The sequence below is a fragment of the Chelonoidis abingdonii genome, chromosome 11 (genome assembly GCF_003597395.2).
Source record: "Chelonoidis abingdonii isolate Lonesome George chromosome 11, CheloAbing_2.0, whole genome shotgun sequence".
NCBI classification, from domain to species: Eukaryota; Metazoa; Chordata; order Testudines; family Testudinidae; genus Chelonoidis; species Chelonoidis abingdonii.
In genome coordinates, this window is record NC_133779.1 from 28,570,571 (window position 1) to 28,591,541 (window position 20,971).

Here is a 20,971-nt window from a genome sequence, read left to right on the forward strand (position 1 = left end):
ATGGGATCTCCCCCACCCCTACCCGCTGTGTTATCCATGGGATCCCCCATCCCCATCTGCTGGTTTACTCATGGGATCCCCCACCTCCCATCCACCTGTTCACCCATGGGATCCCCCATCCCCATCTGCTGGTTTACTCATGGGATCCTCCCATCCCCACACGCTTGGTTACCCATGGGATCCCCCCATCCTCACCCATCCATTACCGGTGGGACCACTCTGGCCAGCTCCCCATGCCAAGGGCAGATCTGAGAGCTAGCTAGCTGCGAGGCCTCCTGCCCTCCTGCCTGTGAGGAATGGGTAACCTGCTCTAGGCTAGGGAGCCCTCCCAAAAGCATTCATCTCCTGCAGGTGCTTTTGGGAACCCCCCAACAGTACCTAGCTTCCTTTCCTCTCCTGGGAAGCGCCTCCAGCTGCCTGTGAGCCGTGGGAGGGAGCACTAGATTATGGAGGCTCGTGCGAGTTTCCCTGGGGGGCAGGGAGGAGGCTCCGGCCTTCTCTCCGCTGCTGCATTGACATGCTGGTGACCTCTCCTGCAGATGTGGATGAGTGTGCAGACAACGTGAACCTGTGTGAGAATGGGCAGTGCCTGAACGCGCCCGGCGGCTACCGCTGCGAGTGCGAGATGGGCTTCAACCCCACGGAGGACAGCAGGGCCTGCCAGGGTAAGAGCGTGGCTCCTGCAGAACGGCACTGCCAGCCTTTCTATGCTGCCCCGGCACAGCCAGGACCTTCATGCCACGCTGCTGCCCAGTGCGGGGCCCTGGCCCTGCCGCCGCCCCAGGGAGCACGCCAAGGCTCCAGTCACCGGCTGGCGTCTGGTGTCGTGGGCTCAAGAAGGCCAAGGCTTCTTTCCAGGGAGTGCGAGGAGCCACCCAAATTCCTGCCGTATGAGAGTGGCCATCATGCCCAGCCCCACCCCACAGCACCCTTGGCCGCGGCTGGGCTGCAGACCAAGGCCCACTGCACCTCTCTGGCTGCCTGATCCTCTGCCGCCGCTTAGCAGCTCCTAGGTGAGCCTTTGACATCTGCTGAGATCCCCCAGGGCAGGCTCCTGGCCCTTCCCCTCACACAGAGAGGCCCCAGGGCAGGCTCCCGGCCCTTCCCCTCACACAGAGAGCCCCCGGGGCAGGCACCTGGCCCTTCCTCTCACACAGAGACCCCCCAGGGCAGGCTCCTACCCCTTCCCCTCACACAGAGAGCCCCCCGGGGCAGGCTCCCGGCCTTTCCCCTCACACAGAGATCCCCTGGGCAGGTTCCTGGCCCTGCACCTCACACAGAAATCCCCATGGGCAGGAGCCCTGCCCTTCTCCTCACACAGAGAGCCCTTAGGGCAGGCGTCTGGCCCTTCCCCTCACACAGAGAGCCCCCGGAGAAGGCGCCCGGCCCTTCCCCTCACGCAGAGAGCCCCTGGGGCAGGCGCCTGGTCCTTCCCCTCACATAGAGATCCCCGGGGGCAGGCGCCCGGCCCTTCCCCTCACACACTCTGCTCAGGCTCAGGCAAAGGTGCTGCCTCGGGGCTCCTGAGGGCCCAGCTGTAGGGAAAGGGCAGGTGGTGAAGATGGGAGCTCAAGGTGGGGGCTTGCTGCACGGGATACACGCTGAGCCCAGGGCAGCGTCCCCTGCTGCATAGAGAGGAGGAGCACTCCCTGGGGGAATGGCTAGTCGGTCCTGGCTGCCAGGAATCCAGCCTGGCCTGTCGTTGCTGTCACATGGGGGGTAAAGGGGAAGGTGCTCCGCTGTCCCCTCAGCCCAGCTAGGCCTGATGTGCCCTGCTTTGTCTCCCTGGCAGACATTGACGAATGCACCTTCCAGAACATCTGTGTCTTCGGGAGCTGCCAAAACCTGCCTGGGATGTTCCGCTGTGCCTGTGATGACGGCTATGAGCTCGACAGGAGCGGAGGCAACTGCACAGGTAGTTGGGGCCTGCACCTGAGGCAGGGGGTCCCTTGGGCATCAGTTCTCTGAGACCCTCCCTGGTCAGCACCTGGGGTCACCTGCAGGGGACGAACTGGTCTCAGCTCTGGAGGGGAGCCTGGCACCCAGGAGCTGAGCAACAGACCCTGCAGGCTCCAGGTTTGCCCAGGGCAGGGCTTGCTCTAACCAGGGACAGGTGCCAATGACCCTACGGTGCTCTCAGTAGACCACCTGTCACTCAACTGATCCCTGGCAGGGGTGGAGGAGGGGAGGGGCTGTCTGTCATCACCTCGGGGTGTGAGAAGGCTCCCTGTCATATGGGGAGCATAGGGAGGCAGCTGGTATCCTCCCCAACTGGGGCGATCGCTGAGGTTTCCTTGGTGATCAGTGATTGCTCCTGCTACTGAGTCGTTCCCGTCCCTGCAGACGTCAATGAGTGCGCGGACCCCGTGAACTGCATCAACGGGCTGTGCGTCAACACCCCAGGCAGCTACCTGTGCAACTGCCCCCAGGACTTCGAGCTGAACCCCACGGGAGTGGGCTGTGTGGGTGAGTGCAGCTTCCAGCAGAGAGCAGTCCTGCCAGTGCATCCTCAGGCCCCACTTCCAAGTGTGAACCAGCCACTCCAGGGTTCACTCAGCCCCACTCATTGGTGGAGACAGGAGAGGTACAGAACCTGCCCAGAGCAGAGTTTCTCTGCCCCAGACGCAAGGCTGGCTCATGGCCTGGAGGTTTCTGTCTTGTCCAATGTAACTGGGGGTGGTTTGTTCTCCACGCAAAGTGCTAATCCTGCTTTCAGTCCTAGTCAGACTTTGGCCTCCGGGAGAGTAGAGGCGGTGAGTTCCTCAGGTTAACTCAGTGTCCTTTTCTTGATACCTGGCTCCCTCCGCAGCACCATCTGCTCACATCCAGGTCCTCACAGCCCCGGTCCGAGACAGACACAGTGGGCCTAGTGGGGGCATCCCCACTGTTCGCAGCAGGGTGGGGGAGGGGGGAGGAAAGCCACCTTGAGTTGCTCGGCTCTTTCTGCTCCCTCTTCCCCCACCCCTCCAGTCAGCTCCTGGGGCTGCGGTGAGAGCACCGCCTGCCTCCTTCGGCAGCCCTGACTGGCTGCTCTGACACGGCTCCTGACCCCGACCCCCACCCTGCGCTGTGACCCACAGACACTGACTCCAACCCTCACCCTGGACTGTGACCCACAGACCGTGCTCAGCTGCACTGAGCCGGCGCTGTGACCCACAGACCCTGACCCCAACCCCCACCCTGCGCTGTGACCCACAGACCCTGATCCCAATCCTCACCCTGTGCTGTGACCCACAGACCCTGACCCCAACCCCCACTCTGCGCTGTGACCCACAGACCCTGCTCAGCTTCCCTGACCCTGCGCTGTGACCCACAGACCCTGACCCCAACCGCCACCCTGTGCTGTGACCCACAGACCTGACCCCAACCCCTACTCTGCGCTGTGACCCACAGACCCTGCTCAGCTGCCCTGACCCCACCTTGCACTGTTCCTGCCTCCGGGCATGTGCACAGCTGCCTCCCTGAAGGTGCTCGGGTGCTACCTGCCTTCAAAGCCCCGGTGCGATCCACAGACCAGGGGGATAAGGCTCCTGTGCCTAGCGCACCCACGGGGTCCCTCTTTCAGGTGTACTTGGGGGCCACCTGACTCCACAGGAACCAACTGGGGAGGAGCAGGTGGGGGAGGGGCATGAATCTCCCTTACAGCCTTGAGCCCAGTGTTTACAGCACTCACCCAGGATGGGGCAGATCTGGGTTTAATTCCCCCTCTGCCTCATGGGGAGAAGGGATTGGGATGGCGTCTCCCACCCCTCAGGCGGGGGCCTTAAAACGCAACATCATAGAGTCTTTCTTTGGCCCAGTTCATGTTAATTAGTTGATTATTTAATTAAAGTGGAACAACTTTGACAGGCGCGATTGCGGGAGATTCGCGGGCTCTACCACAGCTCAGTGGTCAGCGCACTGGGAGGTTGGGGACCCCTGCTCAGATCTCCTCTGGGCAGGCACCTCGCTCTGTCTTGCTAGAAACGACAGGTACGGCCACGCTGCAGCTGGGAGGGGCTTTCCAGCGTGGGATGAGTGGCCCGAGCTAGCCCACTGAAAACAGCAGTGTGGACATTGTGGCACAGGCGATGGCTTGGGCTGGCCGCCTGAGAGTGGGCCCAGGGGGTCAGGCTGGCCTGGACTCAAGAGACAGCTGGAGCCACCCCCGGGCTGCAGCGTTCACACAGCTGCTTGCAGTGTGCTAGCTTGAGCCAAGCCAGCGCAAATCTCTCGGCCACGCCAGGAATCAAGCTTCCCAGCTGCAGTCCCCTCAGGTGCTATGTCACTGGCCTCCTGCCTGCAGCTCGCTGGCAGAGCTAGCATTTCCCTGCCGCTGGGACCTACCGAACTCCATGGGAGGAGCAGGGCTTAGCACGCTGCTGGCATCAGGATCTCCCTCTAGCTAGCTTAGCAGGCTCCCTAGCAGGCTGGCTTTTGTGAAGCAGGCTTGCTCTCCATATGCATTGTCCAGAGACCTGGGTGCCTAACTCAGCATTGTGGGGTACGGGTGTTCCTGTGATTTGCTAGGCGCTATGCCCCTTTGTGGGGCTGGGCCAGAGTGACAGACTAGGGAAAGCAGGTGAAGGGAACTCGGCTGTTATCAGGAGGGGCAGGTCCTGGGCCATTGCAAGAGGCTTCCTCCATTGCTGCCAGGATCTGCTGCACCCTTCCCTCTCTGCCAGCTTGGGCGGCGAGGGGGCTTTGCTCACCCGAGGCTCACTGTTTCCTTTCTGCCCTGCCCTGTGCAGACACCCGCGTTGGGAACTGTTTCCTGGACACTCAGGACCGCGGGGATGGTGGGATCTCTTGCAGCGCTGAAATCGGAGTGGGCGTCACTCGGGCCTCCTGCTGCTGCTCGCTGGGCCGTGCCTGGGGGAACCCCTGTGAAGTGTGCCCTCCAGCCAACACAAGTGAGTAGGGAAAATGCCTGGCGTGAATCTCACATGCAATGGGGTTAGCGCTCGGCTCTGCTCCAAACGGCTGGAGCAGGTTGACCTGAGACATAGGGAAGCAGGGGCGGCAGTATGGGCTGCATTGCTGCATGCTGTAGGGTCAGGTGGACAGGCAGGGCCTGGGTGCATCGCTCTGTATCAGGGAGGATGGGATGAGCTGAGGGCTGGGTGTGAGTGGGACAGAGACTTTTAGACCAGGCAGGACCATCATGATCATCTAGTCTGACCTCTGGCACTTTGCAGACCACAGAACCTCACCCACCCACTCCTGTAATAGGCCCAGAACCTCTGGCTGAGTCACTGATGTCCTCAAATCTTGATTTAAAGACTTCCAGTTATAGAGACTCCACCATTTACTCTAGTTCAAACCTCCAAGTGACCTGAGCTGGAAAACCACCAGGGTCTCTGCCAATCAGACCTGGGGGAATATTCTCTCCTGACCCCAAATATGGTGATCAGTTGAACCATGAGAAAGACCCACGAGCCAGACACCTGGAAAGGAATCTCTGTAGTAACTCAGAGCTCCTTCCCCCAGCTTCTCATCACCAGCCATTGGGGATATTTGCCAGTAGCAGTCACAGATGGGCACATGCTGTTATAGGCAGGCTCCTCACACCCTCTCCTCCATAAATGTATCCCACTCAGTCTTGAGCCCAGGTCGGCCGTTTGGGATGCCTGTTCCCCTGGGAAGGCTGTTCCTCCTGTGCTGCTTAGAAACCTTCTTTGGACTTCGAGCCCAAACTTGCTGATGATCAGTTTATAGACATTTCTTCTTGTGCCAACACTGGCCCTTAACGTAAAGAACTCCACCACCTCTCTAGTGTTTATCCCTTCGGTGTTGTATCTCCCCTCAGCCTTCATCCACTCTGGCTAAACAAACCAAGCTCCAGTGCACAGCTGGTGGAGAGATTTTAATTTTGGCAGTACCTGTCGGGGTGGCCCAAGTGCCCTATTCTGTCTCCTATACATCATCAAGCATAAAAGGGCAAGCTGTCCCCAACTCAGCTCAGGTTCTTCCTACAGCCTTTAACAGTCAGGGGAGCTCCCTGGCCTTGCTTCTCCAAGTCTTTACTCACACTGCAAACAGCGCCCAGCACCGCCTAGAGCTAGTGTCGCTGAGCACACAGCGCCATGTAGAGCCGGTGTCACTGAGCACACGGCGCCGTGTAGACCTGGTGTCGCTGAGCGCCCGGCCCTGCGTAGAGCCAGTGTCACTGAGCGCCGGCACCACGTAGAGCCAGTGTCGCTGAGCGCCCGGCACCGTGTAGAGCTGGTGTCACTGAGCACCCAGTGCCGCATAGATCCAGGGTTGCTGAGTGCCCGGCCCTGCGTAGAGCCAGTGTCACTGAGCGCCCGGCACTGCGGAGAGCCACTGTCACTGAGCACCCGGCCCCATGTACAGCTGGTGTCATTGAGCACCTGGCGCTGTGTAGAGCCGGTGTCGCTGAGCGCCCGGCGCCACGTAGAGCCAGTTTCACTGAGTGCCCAGCCCTGCGTATAGCTGGTGTCGCTGATCACCCATCCCGCATAGAGCTGGTGTTGCTGAGCGCCCGGCACTGCGTACAGCCGCTGTCTCTGAGGCACGGCCCCGTGTAGAGCCGGTGTCGCTGAGCACCTAGCCCTGTGTAGAGCCACTGTCGCTGAGCATACGGCACTGCGTAGAGCCTGTGTCACTGAGTGCCCGGCCCCACGTAGAGCTGGTGTCATTGAGCGCCCGGTGCCGCATAGAACCAGTGTCACTGAGTGCCTGGCCCCACGTAGAGCTAGTGTCGCTGAGCACACGGCGCTGCGTAGAACTGGTGTCGCTGAGCACATGGCGCCACATAAATCCAGTGTCGCTGAGTGCTCGGTGCTGCGTAGAGCTGGTTTCGCTGAGCGCCCGACCCCATGTAGAGTCGGTGTCATTGAGCACCCGGCCCTGTGTAGAGCTGGTTTCGCTGAGCGCCCGACCCCATGTAGAGGCGGTGTCATTGAGCACCTGGCCCTGTGTAGAGCCGGTGTCACTGAGCTCCTGGCCCCGTGTAGAGCCAGTGTCACTGAGTGCCCGGCACCATGTAGAACCAGTGTTGCTGAGTTCACAGCCCTTCAGTTCCTCAGCTGCCCCTTGTGTTTCGATGGACCGTATGGTGGTGGTAGCAGCTTTCCTCTGAAGCTTAGGGATCCAGGTACTCCCTTACCTGGCCACCTGGCCAATCAGAGGTCTCAGGGGTGTCCAGCATTCACGTAATCCAGTCTCCTTTAATGCGCTCAGCCTCCTGATCAACGTAGCCAAGGCTGGCCTGTCTCCAGTAAAGACAGCAGAATTTATTGGAGCAGTGCTGGATTCTACAAAGGGCCTTGCTGCCACATACAATGCAAAGCTTCGCTCTGGACTTACAGGCTTAGCCTCTCTCTTCGGCAGAGAAGTCCTGCTCCAGAGAGGTGCCAGGGACACTGCTGAATAGGAGAAAACCATTAGCGAGGAAACTTCCCTTGCGAAGTGGAAGAGGTTTTCTGCCTGGTCGTGGCGGAAAGGAATCTTCCATATTCTAGTTTCTATTCCGCATGTGCTGGACTCTCTTTTGTGTCTGAAACAGCAAGGATTGGCGATTGGATGGATCAGAGTTCATCTTGCAGCTGTATCATCCTCTGCAGATAACTGCTTCTTTTTCCCGAACCCGACAGCCCTAGGAGTTTGAAAGGGATTGGACAGACCATTTCCACATTTACAGAATCCAACTCCATCATGGAGCAAAGTTTACAGATCGCCCTGTGAGCCTCTAGCAACCTGCTCTCTGTTGCACCTTTCAACAAAGGTAGCATTTTCAGTAGCTATTACATCAGCCAGAAGAGGTGGGGAGTTGAGAGCATATCAGCCCCTCCATCACCACATACCATTTTTATGTAGATAAAGTCTACCTTCATCCTATCCAAGTATCCCTACAGAACTGGTGTCCACTTTTCATACCAACTAGGCAGTTTGCTTACTGTTCTTCCCAAACTTCATGGTAGTAAGAGAGAGGAGACATTGCACGTTTAAAGCGTGTTAGCATTTATCTGGAATGGACTACAACTTTCAGGTCTTTGTCTCAATAGGTTATTGCATTTGCAGAGAGACTGAAGGGCAGTCCAGTTTCCACACAGAGGATTTCATCATGGTATTCAATTGTGTTCACTGGTGTTACCAGCTGGCTAACGTGAAGCCACCAGATAGTGTATTAGGTCATTTGAGTAGATCCCAAGTGGCCTCTGCAGCATTTCTGGCTCAAATTAGACATTTGCAAAGCAGCAACCTGGTCATCAGTCACACGTTTGCCTCTCACTACACAATCTCTCAACAATCTAGAGATGATGGATAAGTGGTCCCCCAGTCTCTGTTCAAATAGACTCTGAAACCACCTCTAGAGGGGACTGCTTGTGAGTCACCTGCCATGGAATAGGCATGGGCAATCACTCAAAGAATAAAAAACAGTCACTAACCTTGCCATAACTGTTGTTCTTTGAGATGTGTTGCACGTGTCCATTCCACGACCCATCCTCCCTCCCATCACCATTGGAGTCGCTTCATGGTAAAGAGCTGAGGGGGGTCGGGGCAGTTCAACCCTTTATGCCTGTGCGACATGCACGAGACAGCCGAGGGCGTTCAGGCCACCCTGACGAGTACCACTAAGGGTAACCTTTTCTGACACCTGTGCACTGGAGCACCCAAACACCTACCAGGAAATCGAGTGGTGCAACACATCTTGAAGAAAAACACTTACCGAAAGGTTAGTAACTGGTTTTTCTCAATTCCTCTCATTATCTGAATAGCCCTTCTCGGCACCTGTTCCAGTTTGAATCCATCTCTCAAACATGGGAGACCAAAATTGCACACACTATTCTGGGTGAGATCTTACCGGTGTCTTGTGCCTCACCTGATGCATCCTAGGATTTCATTAGCCTTTTTCACGGCCGCATCACAATGGCAGCTCATCGTCGTCCTGTGATCAACCAGCACAGCCAGATCTTTCTCCTCCTCTGTCACTTCCAACTGGTACGTCCCCAGCTTATACCAGACTTCTTGTTGTTAGTCTATATGTGCATGACCTTGCACTTTGCACTATTACATTTCATCCCATTTCTATTACTCCAGTTTTCAAGGTCATCCAGATCTTCTTGTATGATATGATATTCTGGTCCTCCTCCGTATTGGCAATACCCCCCAACTTTGTGTCATCCGCAAATTTTCTTAGCACACTCCCACTTTTTGTGACAAAGTCATTAATGAAAATGTTAAATAAGATTGGCCCAAGGCCTGAGGAATTCCAGTAGTAACCTTCCTCCAGGCTGACAGTTCACTTTTCAGTACAACCCGTTGTAGTCTCCCCTTTAACTAGTTCCTTACCCACCTTTTGGTTCTTTTATTAATCCCCACCTTCTCCTGTTTAACTAATAATTTCTCATGTGGAACTGTAGCAAATACTTTACAGAAATTCAGGTTAATTAGACCTACTGAATTTCCTTTGTCTGGAAAATCAGTTATCTCCTCAAAAGAAAAAGTTCTTTAGTAAAACTATGTCATGTTTTATCCCAATTACCATTTACCTCTATGTCCTTATCACCTTTCACTTTCAAAATTTGTTCCAAGACCTTGTGTATAATTGAGGTCAAATTAACTGACCTGTAGTTTTCCAGATCACTTCTCTTTTCTTTCTTAAATATAGGTACTATATTTGCAACTCTCTAGTCGTAGTGTATGACTGCTAAATTTACAGATTAATTAAAAATCCTTGCTATTGGGCTTGCAATTTCATGTTCCAGTTCCTTTAATATTCCTGGATGGAGATTATCTAGGCCCCCGCCAGCTTGGTCCCATTAAGCCTTTTGAGTTTGCCATTCACTTTGGAGGTGGTAACTTCTTCTTCTATATCCTTGTTCTCATTAGCCATCTTGCAATTACTACCAAGGTCCTCATTAGTCTTATTAAAACCCAAGGCAAAGTATTTGTTTAGGTGTTGGGCCATGTCCAGATTATCTTTAATCTCCACCCCATCCTCAGGGTTTAGCAGTCCCACTTCTTCTTTCCTTGGTTTTTTATTTATTTATTTATATGGCTATAGAACCTTTTACTATTGGTTTGAATTCCCTTTGTAAGGTCCATTCTGCTTGGCTCTTGGCAGTTCTCACATTTTCCCTACACTTTCTGACCTCCAGGAGATAGCTTTTCTTGCTGATCCATCTCATCTGCCATTCGTTGTAGGTCTTCTGCTTTGTCTTAATCACGTGCTTGTTCATGCAGTTTACTCTATCACCCTTCCCTACAAATGTTTCCTCTTGCTTGGGTGCAGGCTCCAGATAATTTCTGCAACTTCGACTTAAAGTAATTCCAAGACTCCTCCACATTTAGATACTTGAGTTCTTCTGTCCCTAACTAATTCCCTTCATTTTTTAAGTTTGCCCTTTTGAAATCAAGGCCCCTAGTTGCAGATCTATTTTTGTTTAGTCTTCCGTGTAGTTTAAATTAAATTAACTCATGATCAGTCAAACCAAAATTGTCCTCTACAACCAGTTCTTCTACCTCACAACTTACAATGCTAAACATAACACAGCATGACCTCTTGTTTTCTGGTGACTGTTTGGTGAAGAAATCTGTCAGCTATCACATCCAGGAATATCTTGGCCCTACCCTTACTAGTAGCATTTCTCCTGCAATCACTATCTGGGAAATTAAGATCTCCCACTATATTTATTCTTCTTATCCATTCTCCTACCGTTGGTTGTTCCTTTTTCTTGGGAGCATCGCTCTGGATCAGGGTGTGATGAGCTGGGCCGGGGGCTGGGCAGGCATGGGACAGGCCAGGCTGGGATGTGAGAGGCTGGGTTGGGCTGCTCCGGCCTGAACCTGGGGCAGTTTGGCCCTCATGGCCTGTCTCTTTCCCTACGTTCTGGCTGGTTTCTCTATGGGGAATCACTCAGCACAATTCAGTGCCACCCAGTAACTGACTCTCTTCCTGCAGCTGAGTACAAGACCCTGTGCCCCGGAGGAGAAGGCTTCAGGCCCAACCCCATCACAGTCATCCTGGAGGGTAAGCAGAACTGGCACCCACATGCCCCCCCATTCCAGGGAATGCACATCCTCAGGCTTCACGGCCCAGGGGCTCCAGCGCAGCCGGAGGTGCTCTCAGCCCCCGCTTCCTCTGCCCACAGGCTGAGGCCAGCTGACAAGTTCTGGGCCTTCCGCACCATGTGGTGAGTCTGTGCCCCTCAGCCTGAGCCTTGCAGCCGCCAGTTCCGCTGCACCCAGGTGCTGATCCATGCCCAGAGGCAGTGGGTGTGAGCTGTGGCTGTGTGCCAACAGCACACACTGGGGACCCCTGTCTTGGGGGCTGCCAGGGCTTGGTTGGGGGGGTCGAGTGCTTCCCTGCCACTCTCCATTCACAGATATCGATGAGTGCCAGGAGCTGCCAGGCCTCTGCCAGGGGGGCAACTGTGTGAACACTTTTGGCAGCTTCCAGTGCGAGTGCCCCCTGGGCTACTACCTCAACGAGGACACACGCATCTGTGAAGGTACCGCGCTGGCACATGTGCAGGAGAGTGTGTCTGTGTGTGTGTCTGTGTGTGTGTACACATGTGTGGGAGAGTGTGTGTGAAGTGTGTGTGTACGTGTGTGCAGAGAGTGTGTGTGTGCACATGTGCATGCGGAGTGTGTGCGTGTACACATGTGCGGGAGAGTGTGTGTGTGTGTACATGTGTGCAGAGAATGTGTCTGTGAGTACACGTGCATGCAGAGAGTGAGTATGTATGTGTGTGTACACATATGCAGAGTGTGTGTGTGTGCACACGTGCATGCGGAGTGTGTGTGTGTGTGTGTACATGCATGCAGGAGAATGTGTGTGTGTGTACCAGTGTGAAGGAGAGTGTGTCTGTGGGGGGGGGTACGTGCATGTCCGGGAAAGTGTCTGTGTATATACACGTGAGTGCAGGAGAGTGTGTGTGTGTACGCGTGTGCAGGAGAGTGTGTGTGTGTGTGTGTGCATACACATACGTGTGGGAGAATGTGTCTGTGTACATGTGTGTGTGGGAGAGTGTCTGTGTGTGTACATGTGTGTGTGGGAGAGTGTGTGTCCATGTGTGTGTACACATGGGGGGTATGCATGCATGCATGAGGAGCGTACGTCTGTGTGTGCATGCGTGGGGAGTGTCTGGATGCACGTGTGGGTGCATGCACATGCACAGAAGTGTGCATTTCTGAGTGTGTGCACATGTGCACGTATGTGTACACATGCATGTAGGATGGTGCATGTATGTGTGGAGGTGTGTACACACAGGGGGTGTGCATGTCTATACGTGTAAATGTGTGTGTGTGTGGCTGGGGGGTGCATGTCTGTGTGTGTATGGGGGACGTGTGTGTGTGCGTAGGGCTGTATGTTCGTGTGTGTGCATGTGTGATGCCCTGATGTGGTGTGTGGCTTGTAGCGACTCACAAGACAGCCGTGCGACCTGCCCTTTGCTCTGATCCCTTTGTTCCTTCCCTAGAGACCCCTGGCCCAGCCCCATGCTTGCTGGGGAGGATCCCTCCTTTCCTTTGGGGTGCAGGACTCCATTGCCATTACAGTCCCAGCTCTCAGCAGAGCGGGGCTGATGTCTGTGTGGGATCCCTGCCTGTGGGGTAGCCTTGGCAATGCCCCTTCCCCTGTCCCCTGTGCCAGGCCTGTCCCTGTCCCCTGTGCCAGACCTACCCCCCCTGCCCTGGGCCAGGCTCCCCTCCACCCTGTGCCATGCCTGCCCCTCCGCCCTGTGCTAGTTCTGCCCCTCGCCTTGTGTCAGATCTACCTCCCTGCCCTGTGCGTGTCCTCTCCCATGCCCTGTGCCAGTCCTGCACCCCCTCCCTGTGTCATATCTACCCCCCCGTGCCAGTCCTGCCTCCCCGCCCTGTGCCAGGCCTTCCTCCCCCGCCCCGTGCCAGATCTGCCCCTGTCCCTGCTGCCAGGCCTGCCCCTCATCCCCTGTACCAGGCCTGCCCCCCACCCCCGCCCTGTGCATGCAGGTGTAATCTTGTCATTACTTTTGGCAGATATTGATGAGTGCTCTGCCCACATCGGGATCTGTGGCCCTGGGACTTGCTACAACACTCTGGGCAACTACACCTGTGTGTGCCCCCCTGAGTACATGCAGGTCAACGGAGGAAACAACTGCATGGGTACGGTGCCGCCTCCAGGCAGCAGGGAGGGGACTGGGAGGGAGCAGGCTGGGAACGCCCAGGGGCCTGCTGGCTTTACTCATTCACTACAGGCAACACGGTGATGAGACAGCAGGGAAGGTGGTGCCCGTGAGGCTGGCACAGGGGCAAGCTGGGCTCTGCTCCCGGTGGAACCCAGGCCAGCCTCCATGTCTCTGGGATTCAGTGTCTCTCTCTTCAGGACAAGGATGATCGTTGGGCAGCCAAGGCCCGTGGTGCCAGGAGCTAGCAGGGTCAGGGTCAGGGGATAGCTGTTCTCAGCATTGGCCCTGCTCTGCGCCCCCCCGGTGGATGGTGCCCGAGACGCAGCCGGCAGCCCCCAGAGCAGCATGATCTGAACTGTGTCCCCTTCACAGACATGAGGAAGAGCGTGTGCTACCGCAACTACAATGACACCTGTGAGAACGAGCTCGCCTTCAACATGACCAAGAAGATGTGCTGCTGCTCCTACAACATCGGCAAGGCCTGGAACAAGCCCTGCGAGCCCTGCCCCACACCCGCCAGCCGTGAGTCCCCTGCACCTGGAGAAGGGAGCCCCCCCGTCCCTGGGCGATCTGCATCTGGCTACCCCCTGGTGTCATGGGGCACAGGATTGTTCTGGTCCCAGCTGACAGCTGTGCGGAGAACAACCCTGGCCTAGGGAGTGAGTGACAGCATCGCCTCCCCCAGGCTGTGTAGGGCAGCATGCTCCATGCAGTGGCTGGGCTTCGGCAGAGATCCCATGATGGACGATACCAAGAGCCTCTGTGGAGCAGACCGTGCAACCATCCCAGGCCATGCTGTGTGTGCAGCCTGGGGTGGGGGGTGTGTGTGTGTGTAGCCCTGGAGTCCCAGCATATGGTGGGGGAGAGGGAAAGGGAGGTGTCTCTCTGTGGTTCTAAGCTGTGCAGTGGGAGGGGGTGCTGTATGAGGAGCGGCGGGGGAGACAGTGTGTGCAGGAGGGAAGGGGGTTGTGAAGGGTCCCAGCCCTGCAATTGCACACAGGTAACCTCCTGGTATGGAGATAGGTGTTTCCTGCTGTCTCTGTGGTCATCCCTGGTTGCAGGGTTTCACCCCATGGGTGCTCTGTGCCCCAGGGCCACTCGTACTTGTACATCCCGGTCTATCTGCTGGGCATCCTGTGTAACCTTGTCCTTTCCCTTCCAGCTGAGTACCAGATCCTTTGTGGGAACCAGGCCCCTGGCTTTATCATCGACATTCACACGGGGAAGCCAATCGGTGAGTACCGCTGGGGCCCTCACAGAGCTGCTGCCTTTGCCCACACACACTGCCAGCCCCAGTCCTGCTCCTACCCCTTCCCCTTCCCCGGTCTCCTGCGTTCCCCTCCTCTGTGTGCGTGAGGCTAGGGGCAAGGAGAAGCAGGAGGGGAGTGAGAAGGCCCAAACAGGGCCTGGCCTTGCAGCAGGGAGACCGAGGGCAGCACCATGGGGCTGCATGTGCGCATGGACGCTGCTTACAGAGATCCCCGGGGTTTTGTGTGTGCCCTGTGCTGGCTCAGCTTGATTCTATTCTTATTCCTCCCTGATCACCAGAGTATCTAAGCACCACCCATGACATCATTAAGTGATGAGACTCCTGTGTGGTTCCTTCTTGCTCTCTTCCTCTCCACAGGGTAGAATCGTGAGTGCAGTGCAGTCTCTGTTTTTGTAGGGTTTTTTTTTTTATCAAGTACCCAGCTGCTCTGCGTTCTCTCAGAGGCCAGTTGGAAGATACACCTGGCACTTGTTGCAGAAGGCAGAGATGTGTGGGCTGGTCTTTGGTTCCTCGGGGAGTTCCACACTCTGGTACACACACTCAGCATGGCCCGGGATGTCTGGTAATAAGAAATAATTGGAGATACACCAATTTCCTAGAAATGGAAGGGACCTTGAAAGGTCATTGAGTCCAGCCCCCTGCCTTCACTAACAGGATCAATTTTTGCCCCAGATCCCTAAGTGGCCCCCTCAAGGATTGAGCTCACAACCCTGGGTTTAGCAGGCCAGTGCTCAAACCACTGTGCTATCCCTCCCCCCCTACATGGTTCTGTCTCCCAAAGATGAGCTTTACCCCAAGGGTAGCGTTCCACTGGGCCGGAGGAGTGGGGCGCTCACCCACAACCCTCATCTCGGAGCATTCTGAGAGCTTTGAGTTTTGCTGAATGCCTGACAGGGTCAGCTGGAGCCTGACACTTGAGCTGGGGTCTTTCCTTCACGTGTGTGTCACCCCCAGTAGCAAAGAAGTTGCAAGCCAAGTTCTGCTCCCAGAGAGAGCCCAGCCACTCTGGTGTTGTAGGCTGGAGAGGGGTCAGAGAGGAGCCATGAGAATGATCAAAGGACTGGAAAACCTGCCTTCTAGTGAGAGACTTAAGAAGCTCCATCTATTTAGCTTAGCAAAGAGAAGGCAAGGGGTGAGCTGATTACACTCTATAAGTATCTACATGGGGAACAAATATTTGACAATGAGCTCTTCAGTCTGGCAGGGAAAGCTCTAACATGAGCCAAAGGCTAGAAGTTGAAGCTAGGCAGATTCAGACTCGAAAGAAGGTGTACGTTTTCAACAGTGAGAGCAATTAACCCTTGGAACAGTTTACCAGGGGTTGTGGTAAGTTCTCCATCGCTGGCAATTTCTATACTAAGAGGGGTTGGTTTTCTCAAAGATCTTCTGTAGGAGTTCACATGGATTCATCCCATCCTCGACGCCGTGATGTTATGCTCAGATGCACCCTGGAACAGCAGTCCAAAACCACACAAAAAAATGAAGCAAGACACCCAGGGAGGTTGTCAATCAAAACATGTAATAACCGTGAACCCATTGGGTCAGCAATAGTCCAAACTAAACACGGTAACAGTCAGAACAGCAGATATGTAGCAGCAGAGTATGTGTATGTGTGTGGGTATGTGCACACACCCACACACATACACACACATGCACACACACTCACCCACATGCGTGCACACACACACAGCCGAAACAGGAACAGGAACCCTGAGTTCAGGGTGCAGGAACCAGGAGACAGAACAGTAACGGAGCAGGTAGGCAGCACCACACACCAGTCGCCACCACCATGTTATAGAGGAGGTCACAAAGGTCCCTTCTGCCTTGGATCCCCAGGGTGTGAGTGATGATGCACAGAAAGGGAAGGCCCTGGCATGACGGGACGATCCCAGCTGAGGCTGCCAGGCTGGCAATTCCACAGTCCCTACCAGTTCACAGCACGCTGAGTCCGCAGGACCCAGACTCAGTGAGACACAATAAAAGTGGAGGCCCAAGTGTGACAGTGGCAGTCAGCACAGACCAGAACCTAAGGCTTCCACAGGCAGGACCAGGGCCTGGCCAGGCCAGGACTGCATGAGAGCGCAATGTTCCTGCAGCTGCTGCCACAAAAGGCCCTGACAGCTAAACTCCTGGCACTCGCTCCCGCCCTGCCAGTGGCACCGACCATCCTTTGCAGAGGGTGTGGAGCACTGCAGAAGAGAGGCTGAGAGATAAGGTCTGGATTCCAGGGGAGAAAAAGCAAGATGCTCCTCTGGATGTGCTGTCAAGATCTAGGATCTTGCGACCTATTCTGGTGCTGCTCTGTAGCATTTGAAGGATGGAGTCCCTAGCCCTGGCGGTTCAGGGGAGAGCAGATGTTATCCTTGTCGGGTCTCCCCCCAGGCCCTGGTGCCAAGATCTTCTGGCTCTGGGACAGAACTGAATGGAGCAAGGGGAAGACCCATTTATTTTCCAGTCTTCAAGAAGCCCAGAATGTAGAAGCAGAGACCAAGTTGCCTAAGTGGTGTGAGCAGCTGTGCCCAGTGGCTGGGCAGAGGGCTCCTGGTCTGGGACTTGATGAGCCAACGGTGGAATCACTGGTCTTTTCAACTTGACCAAGTGGCATTTCCTGGGTTGTCAGTTCTGCTTCCCCTTCCAGCTGCTCTCCCAGGCTGGGGCCAGCCCCAGGGGCACTAGCAGGGGAGAGGCAAAGTGATGGACTCATTTGGGATTCTTTCCAAACTTTGGCCAGCCAGTGCAGGTTCCTTCAGTGACCCCTGTTTTGCCTCAGGCCAGAGCAGAGCAGCCCACACCCTGCTCTGGCCCTGCCTCTGCCAAGGGAGGAAAGCGAGAGAAAGTCTTTGGAGCCTACAGCCACTTCCTGCAAGGCCACAAAGAGTCATTCACCTGGGATCCTCCCTCATTGTAAATTTTCATAGTTGGACCTGGGACCCCCAGTGCTATGGCAAGGAGAGGGGGACAGACATCATGACCCTGCCTCTCTCCTCCCCCATCCCCAAGCCAGCACTCACTCTCTCTCTCCTGGTCCTCCGCCCCTCCGGTTGCTGACAGGATTTTGTTCTCTGTGCAGATATTGATGAGTGCAGTGAGATCCCTGCTATCTGCAGCAATGGCGTCTGCATCAACCAGATCGGATCCTTCCGGTGCGAGTGCCCCATCGGTTTCAGCTACAACAACATTCTGCTCATCTGCGAAGGTAACGGGCTGAGGCTGCAGGACTTGCTGCCCTCAGGGCTTACAGTCATGCTGGCAGAGCAGACGGTGACAGGTTCTCATCATAGCACATCGCTATGGCACTAATGAAGAGAAAGAGACCAGCTCTGCACACCGTGCCCTGGGCTCTGACACAGGTTTGAGCCCAGAGCCCCTCTTCTGTCCACACACAAATCAGTCTGATGCTGGTCAGCAAGGACTCAGGTCCCAGAATCCTGCTCAGAGCCCAAGTCCTGCTGTGATTCAAGTCAAAGCGTGTCACTCTGCAGTGTGGACACAGGTCAAGCCACAGACCAGAGTCAGGAGGTCTGTGTAGTGCAGCATCGGCACATTAGCACGGCTGTGAGACCTGCATCCAACACTGTAAGCCTGTTTGCAATGCAGTGAGGACGCTCAGGCATGGGCTTGGAAAGCCCATGTCCCAGAGCCCCGGGCTGAGAGTGCAGTGTAGACAGTGCCTTGTGGGTGATCATCAGGGAAGGCCAAACTCTCCAAACAGAGCTATTTCCACCCAAAACATGATCTTGTAAAAGTATTTTAAAAGTTGTTGTTTTACCCAGGCCATGTCCACACTGCAGGGACTGTAAGCAGCACAGCTAGGGTGCCGTAGCTGTCAACGTAACCCCATAGTGTAGACGCAGCCTCTGGGGGATTTCTGCCACTGTGGAAATGCTACCTTCCCGAGTGACAGTAGCTGGGCGATGGAAGCATTCTTCCATCCGCGTTGCCGCGGCCACCCCTGAGCACCGGAGTACGTCAACCAGAGTTTTAAGTTTAGACTTCACAACAGAGTTTGTTCTTGAGAGCTTTCATTTTTTACTTCCCATTTTTGAGATATGACATTTATGAAAATGATGTTTTGAAATAGCTTTTAGTTTAAATCCCACCCAAAACACATTTCTTATTTCAAACCCCAGAAACTATCCAAATAAATGGTAAATGGCACATTTTGATTCAAACATTTTTGAGAAAATTAAATCAAAACAATTTTGCCATTAAAAAAAATCTCTGTGTCTGCACCGTCAAAGTCAGTGGTTGGCCTGGTTTTTCCACAGCGACGTGGTGACGCCAGGGTCTGGCATGCCCTGCATGGTCAAAGTCAGTGGTTGGCCATTCTGGTTTTCCCACAGCAACGTGGTGATGCCAGAGTCTGGCACGCCCTGCATTGTCAGAGTCAGTGGTTGGCCGTTCTGGTTTTCCCACAGCGACATGGTGACGCCAGGGTCTGGCACCCCCTGCACGGTCAGAGTCAGTGGTTGGCCATTCTGGTTTTCCCACAGCGACAAGGTGACGCCATGGTCTGGCACGCCCTGCACGGTCAGAGTCAGTGGTTGGCCGTTCTGGTTTTCCCACAGCGACATGGTGATGCCAGGGTCTGGCACACCCTGCACGGTCAGAGTCAATGATTGGCCGTTCTGGTTTTCCCACAGCGACGTGGTGACGCCAAGGTCTGGCATGCCCTGCACGGTCAGAGTCAGTGGTTGGCCGTTCTGGGTTTCCCACAGTGACGTGGCGACACCAGGGTCTGGCACACCCTGCACGGTCAGCGTCAGAGGTTTGGCTGCTCCAGTTCTCCCACAATTCCATAGTGACTGACACAGGGTCTCGCACACCCTAGGCCATCAGTGTCAGTGGTTTCTTTCTCTGTGCAGACATTGATGAGTGCAGCAGCGGGGAGAACCTTTGCCAGCGCAATGCTGATTGCATCAACATCCCGGGCAGTTACAGGTGCGAATGCTCAACCGGATACAAGCTGTCACCTAGTGGAGCCTGTGTGGGTAAGATGGGTGCTGTTGACTACCTATAGCAGAGGCAATGCTCAAGTGGGGCACAGAGCCGCCATCAGGAAGCAGCACGGACTGCTAATGATGTGCACTAGCACACATCACCTCGTCTCTTTGTCGAGGAAGGGTTTCCGTTGCTGAGGCTTGTGCCGTGGGATGGCAGAAATGGGACTGGGAAGATGTCATTGTTCTCATCACAGTCATGGCTTTGGAAGGAGTCTCGGGTTCTTTTACAAGTCTCGTGACTGTGACCTGCTGCTCCACACTCAGAGGACCATGGGGGCTTCACAACTCAGAGGGACACAGAGGTCTGGGGTCAGTGCAGAAATGCTACATCAGTTCAGTAGCTAATGGGCACATCAGAAAACTGTGTGTGCATGGGATAATCTCAGAGGGAATGAAATACTCCCATCCCCTCTAGGTTAGAGGTGGGTGCATGGGGAGGCAATTATGAGGCAGCTTACACTGCCATTGCCTGCACTTGTGCTTGTGCCTGGGCTGTGGAGAAGCAGACAAGCTCACTTCCTAGATCTGGATTATTATAGTAGCACCATGAAGATTGTGGTTGAGACTGGCTTGCTGTTTGACTGCTGATTTTTTCTAAATGCTCTAAAATCCACATGCTGAGTCAGATTGTCTCGAAAATTGCTGAATCTCTTGGGGGTCTGGGATAAGGTTACTGGTCCAGACTTGAGGTTGTTTGAGCAAGGGGTTCCTGAGTTACAGCCCCCCTAAAAATCACATGCCTTAATTTTCTTTTTGCACAAACCTGAGGCTCACACTCTGGCTCTGGTCCTCCCGAAGCAGATCTCATCTGCTCCAGTTTGATTTCAGCCGGTGTATGGCACCCACTGGGCCTTTGAGGAAGCAATATTTTAAAAGTAATTCTGACTAAAAGTTGGATCTTTAGTCCAGCTCAAGCCAAGCTGATAAGACAGGCAAAGTCATTTGTGCAGATGCATTAGGACTGGGGCTTTGTTGCAAGCCAATGTTTGCAGGCAGCCGGGTGATTCAGGGTGACATACTGTGGCATTTAATCTGAGCAGCACCCAAGTACTGTGAATTCAAGTCCTGCTCTTCACAGTTTTCTAAGAAATGTGTGTGTCACATTTTCTGCCTGTATTCTGCAGGGGCTCCTGCTGGAAGGTTTGCCTTGAGAGAAAAACTTCTGGTTTAACAGCCCACATGGCAAAATGCTCTAAATCCACATGCAGACTCAGATTGTACTTCAAAAGTATCATCAAGAAAAAGAATATTAATTGAATAGATGAAAGATGAAAGACTCTAGGAAGCAGTAGCATTAGGGTAAAGAGATCATGCTGCATGCTCCTGCCCCCTCGTTCCTAAGCAATGGGACTGATTGTGATCAAAGAAGAGCAAGTAGCTGAGATTCTCATCAATATCAGCAGGATCGAAGGGCTTGCTGAACATCAGGATATGTACCCATGACAGAGAGCCCTATTCTAAATACAGTTGATACCAACTAATGTGGCACCAGGATACTGTCCTTGGTCAAAAGAATAATTCATATTTATCATAACAATAAACACAAAGAACAAGTTTCAGTGTTCTACAATCATTCATCCAGT

The 20,971-nt window shown here is 54.6% G+C and overlaps 1 protein-coding gene across 1 annotated transcript in view; it reads left to right on the forward strand.

Moving 5' to 3' along the window:
* The window catches only part of FBN3 (fibrillin 3), a 264,037-nt gene that overhangs the window by 199,131 nt on the left and 43,935 nt on the right, over positions 1 to 20,971 (forward strand). The window contains exons 29-39 of the mRNA XM_032799200.2: positions 540 to 665; positions 1,793 to 1,915; positions 2,344 to 2,466; positions 4,731 to 4,892; positions 10,910 to 10,978; positions 11,334 to 11,459; positions 12,967 to 13,092; positions 13,488 to 13,637; positions 14,278 to 14,349; positions 17,456 to 17,581; positions 19,251 to 19,376. Coding sequence (XP_032655091.1) covers positions 540 to 665; positions 1,793 to 1,915; positions 2,344 to 2,466; positions 4,731 to 4,892; positions 10,910 to 10,978; positions 11,334 to 11,459; positions 12,967 to 13,092; positions 13,488 to 13,637; positions 14,278 to 14,349; positions 17,456 to 17,581; positions 19,251 to 19,376 — 1,329 coding nt within the window. The remainder of the gene's footprint in view (positions 1 to 539; positions 666 to 1,792; positions 1,916 to 2,343; positions 2,467 to 4,730; positions 4,893 to 10,909; positions 10,979 to 11,333; positions 11,460 to 12,966; positions 13,093 to 13,487; positions 13,638 to 14,277; positions 14,350 to 17,455; positions 17,582 to 19,250; positions 19,377 to 20,971) is intronic.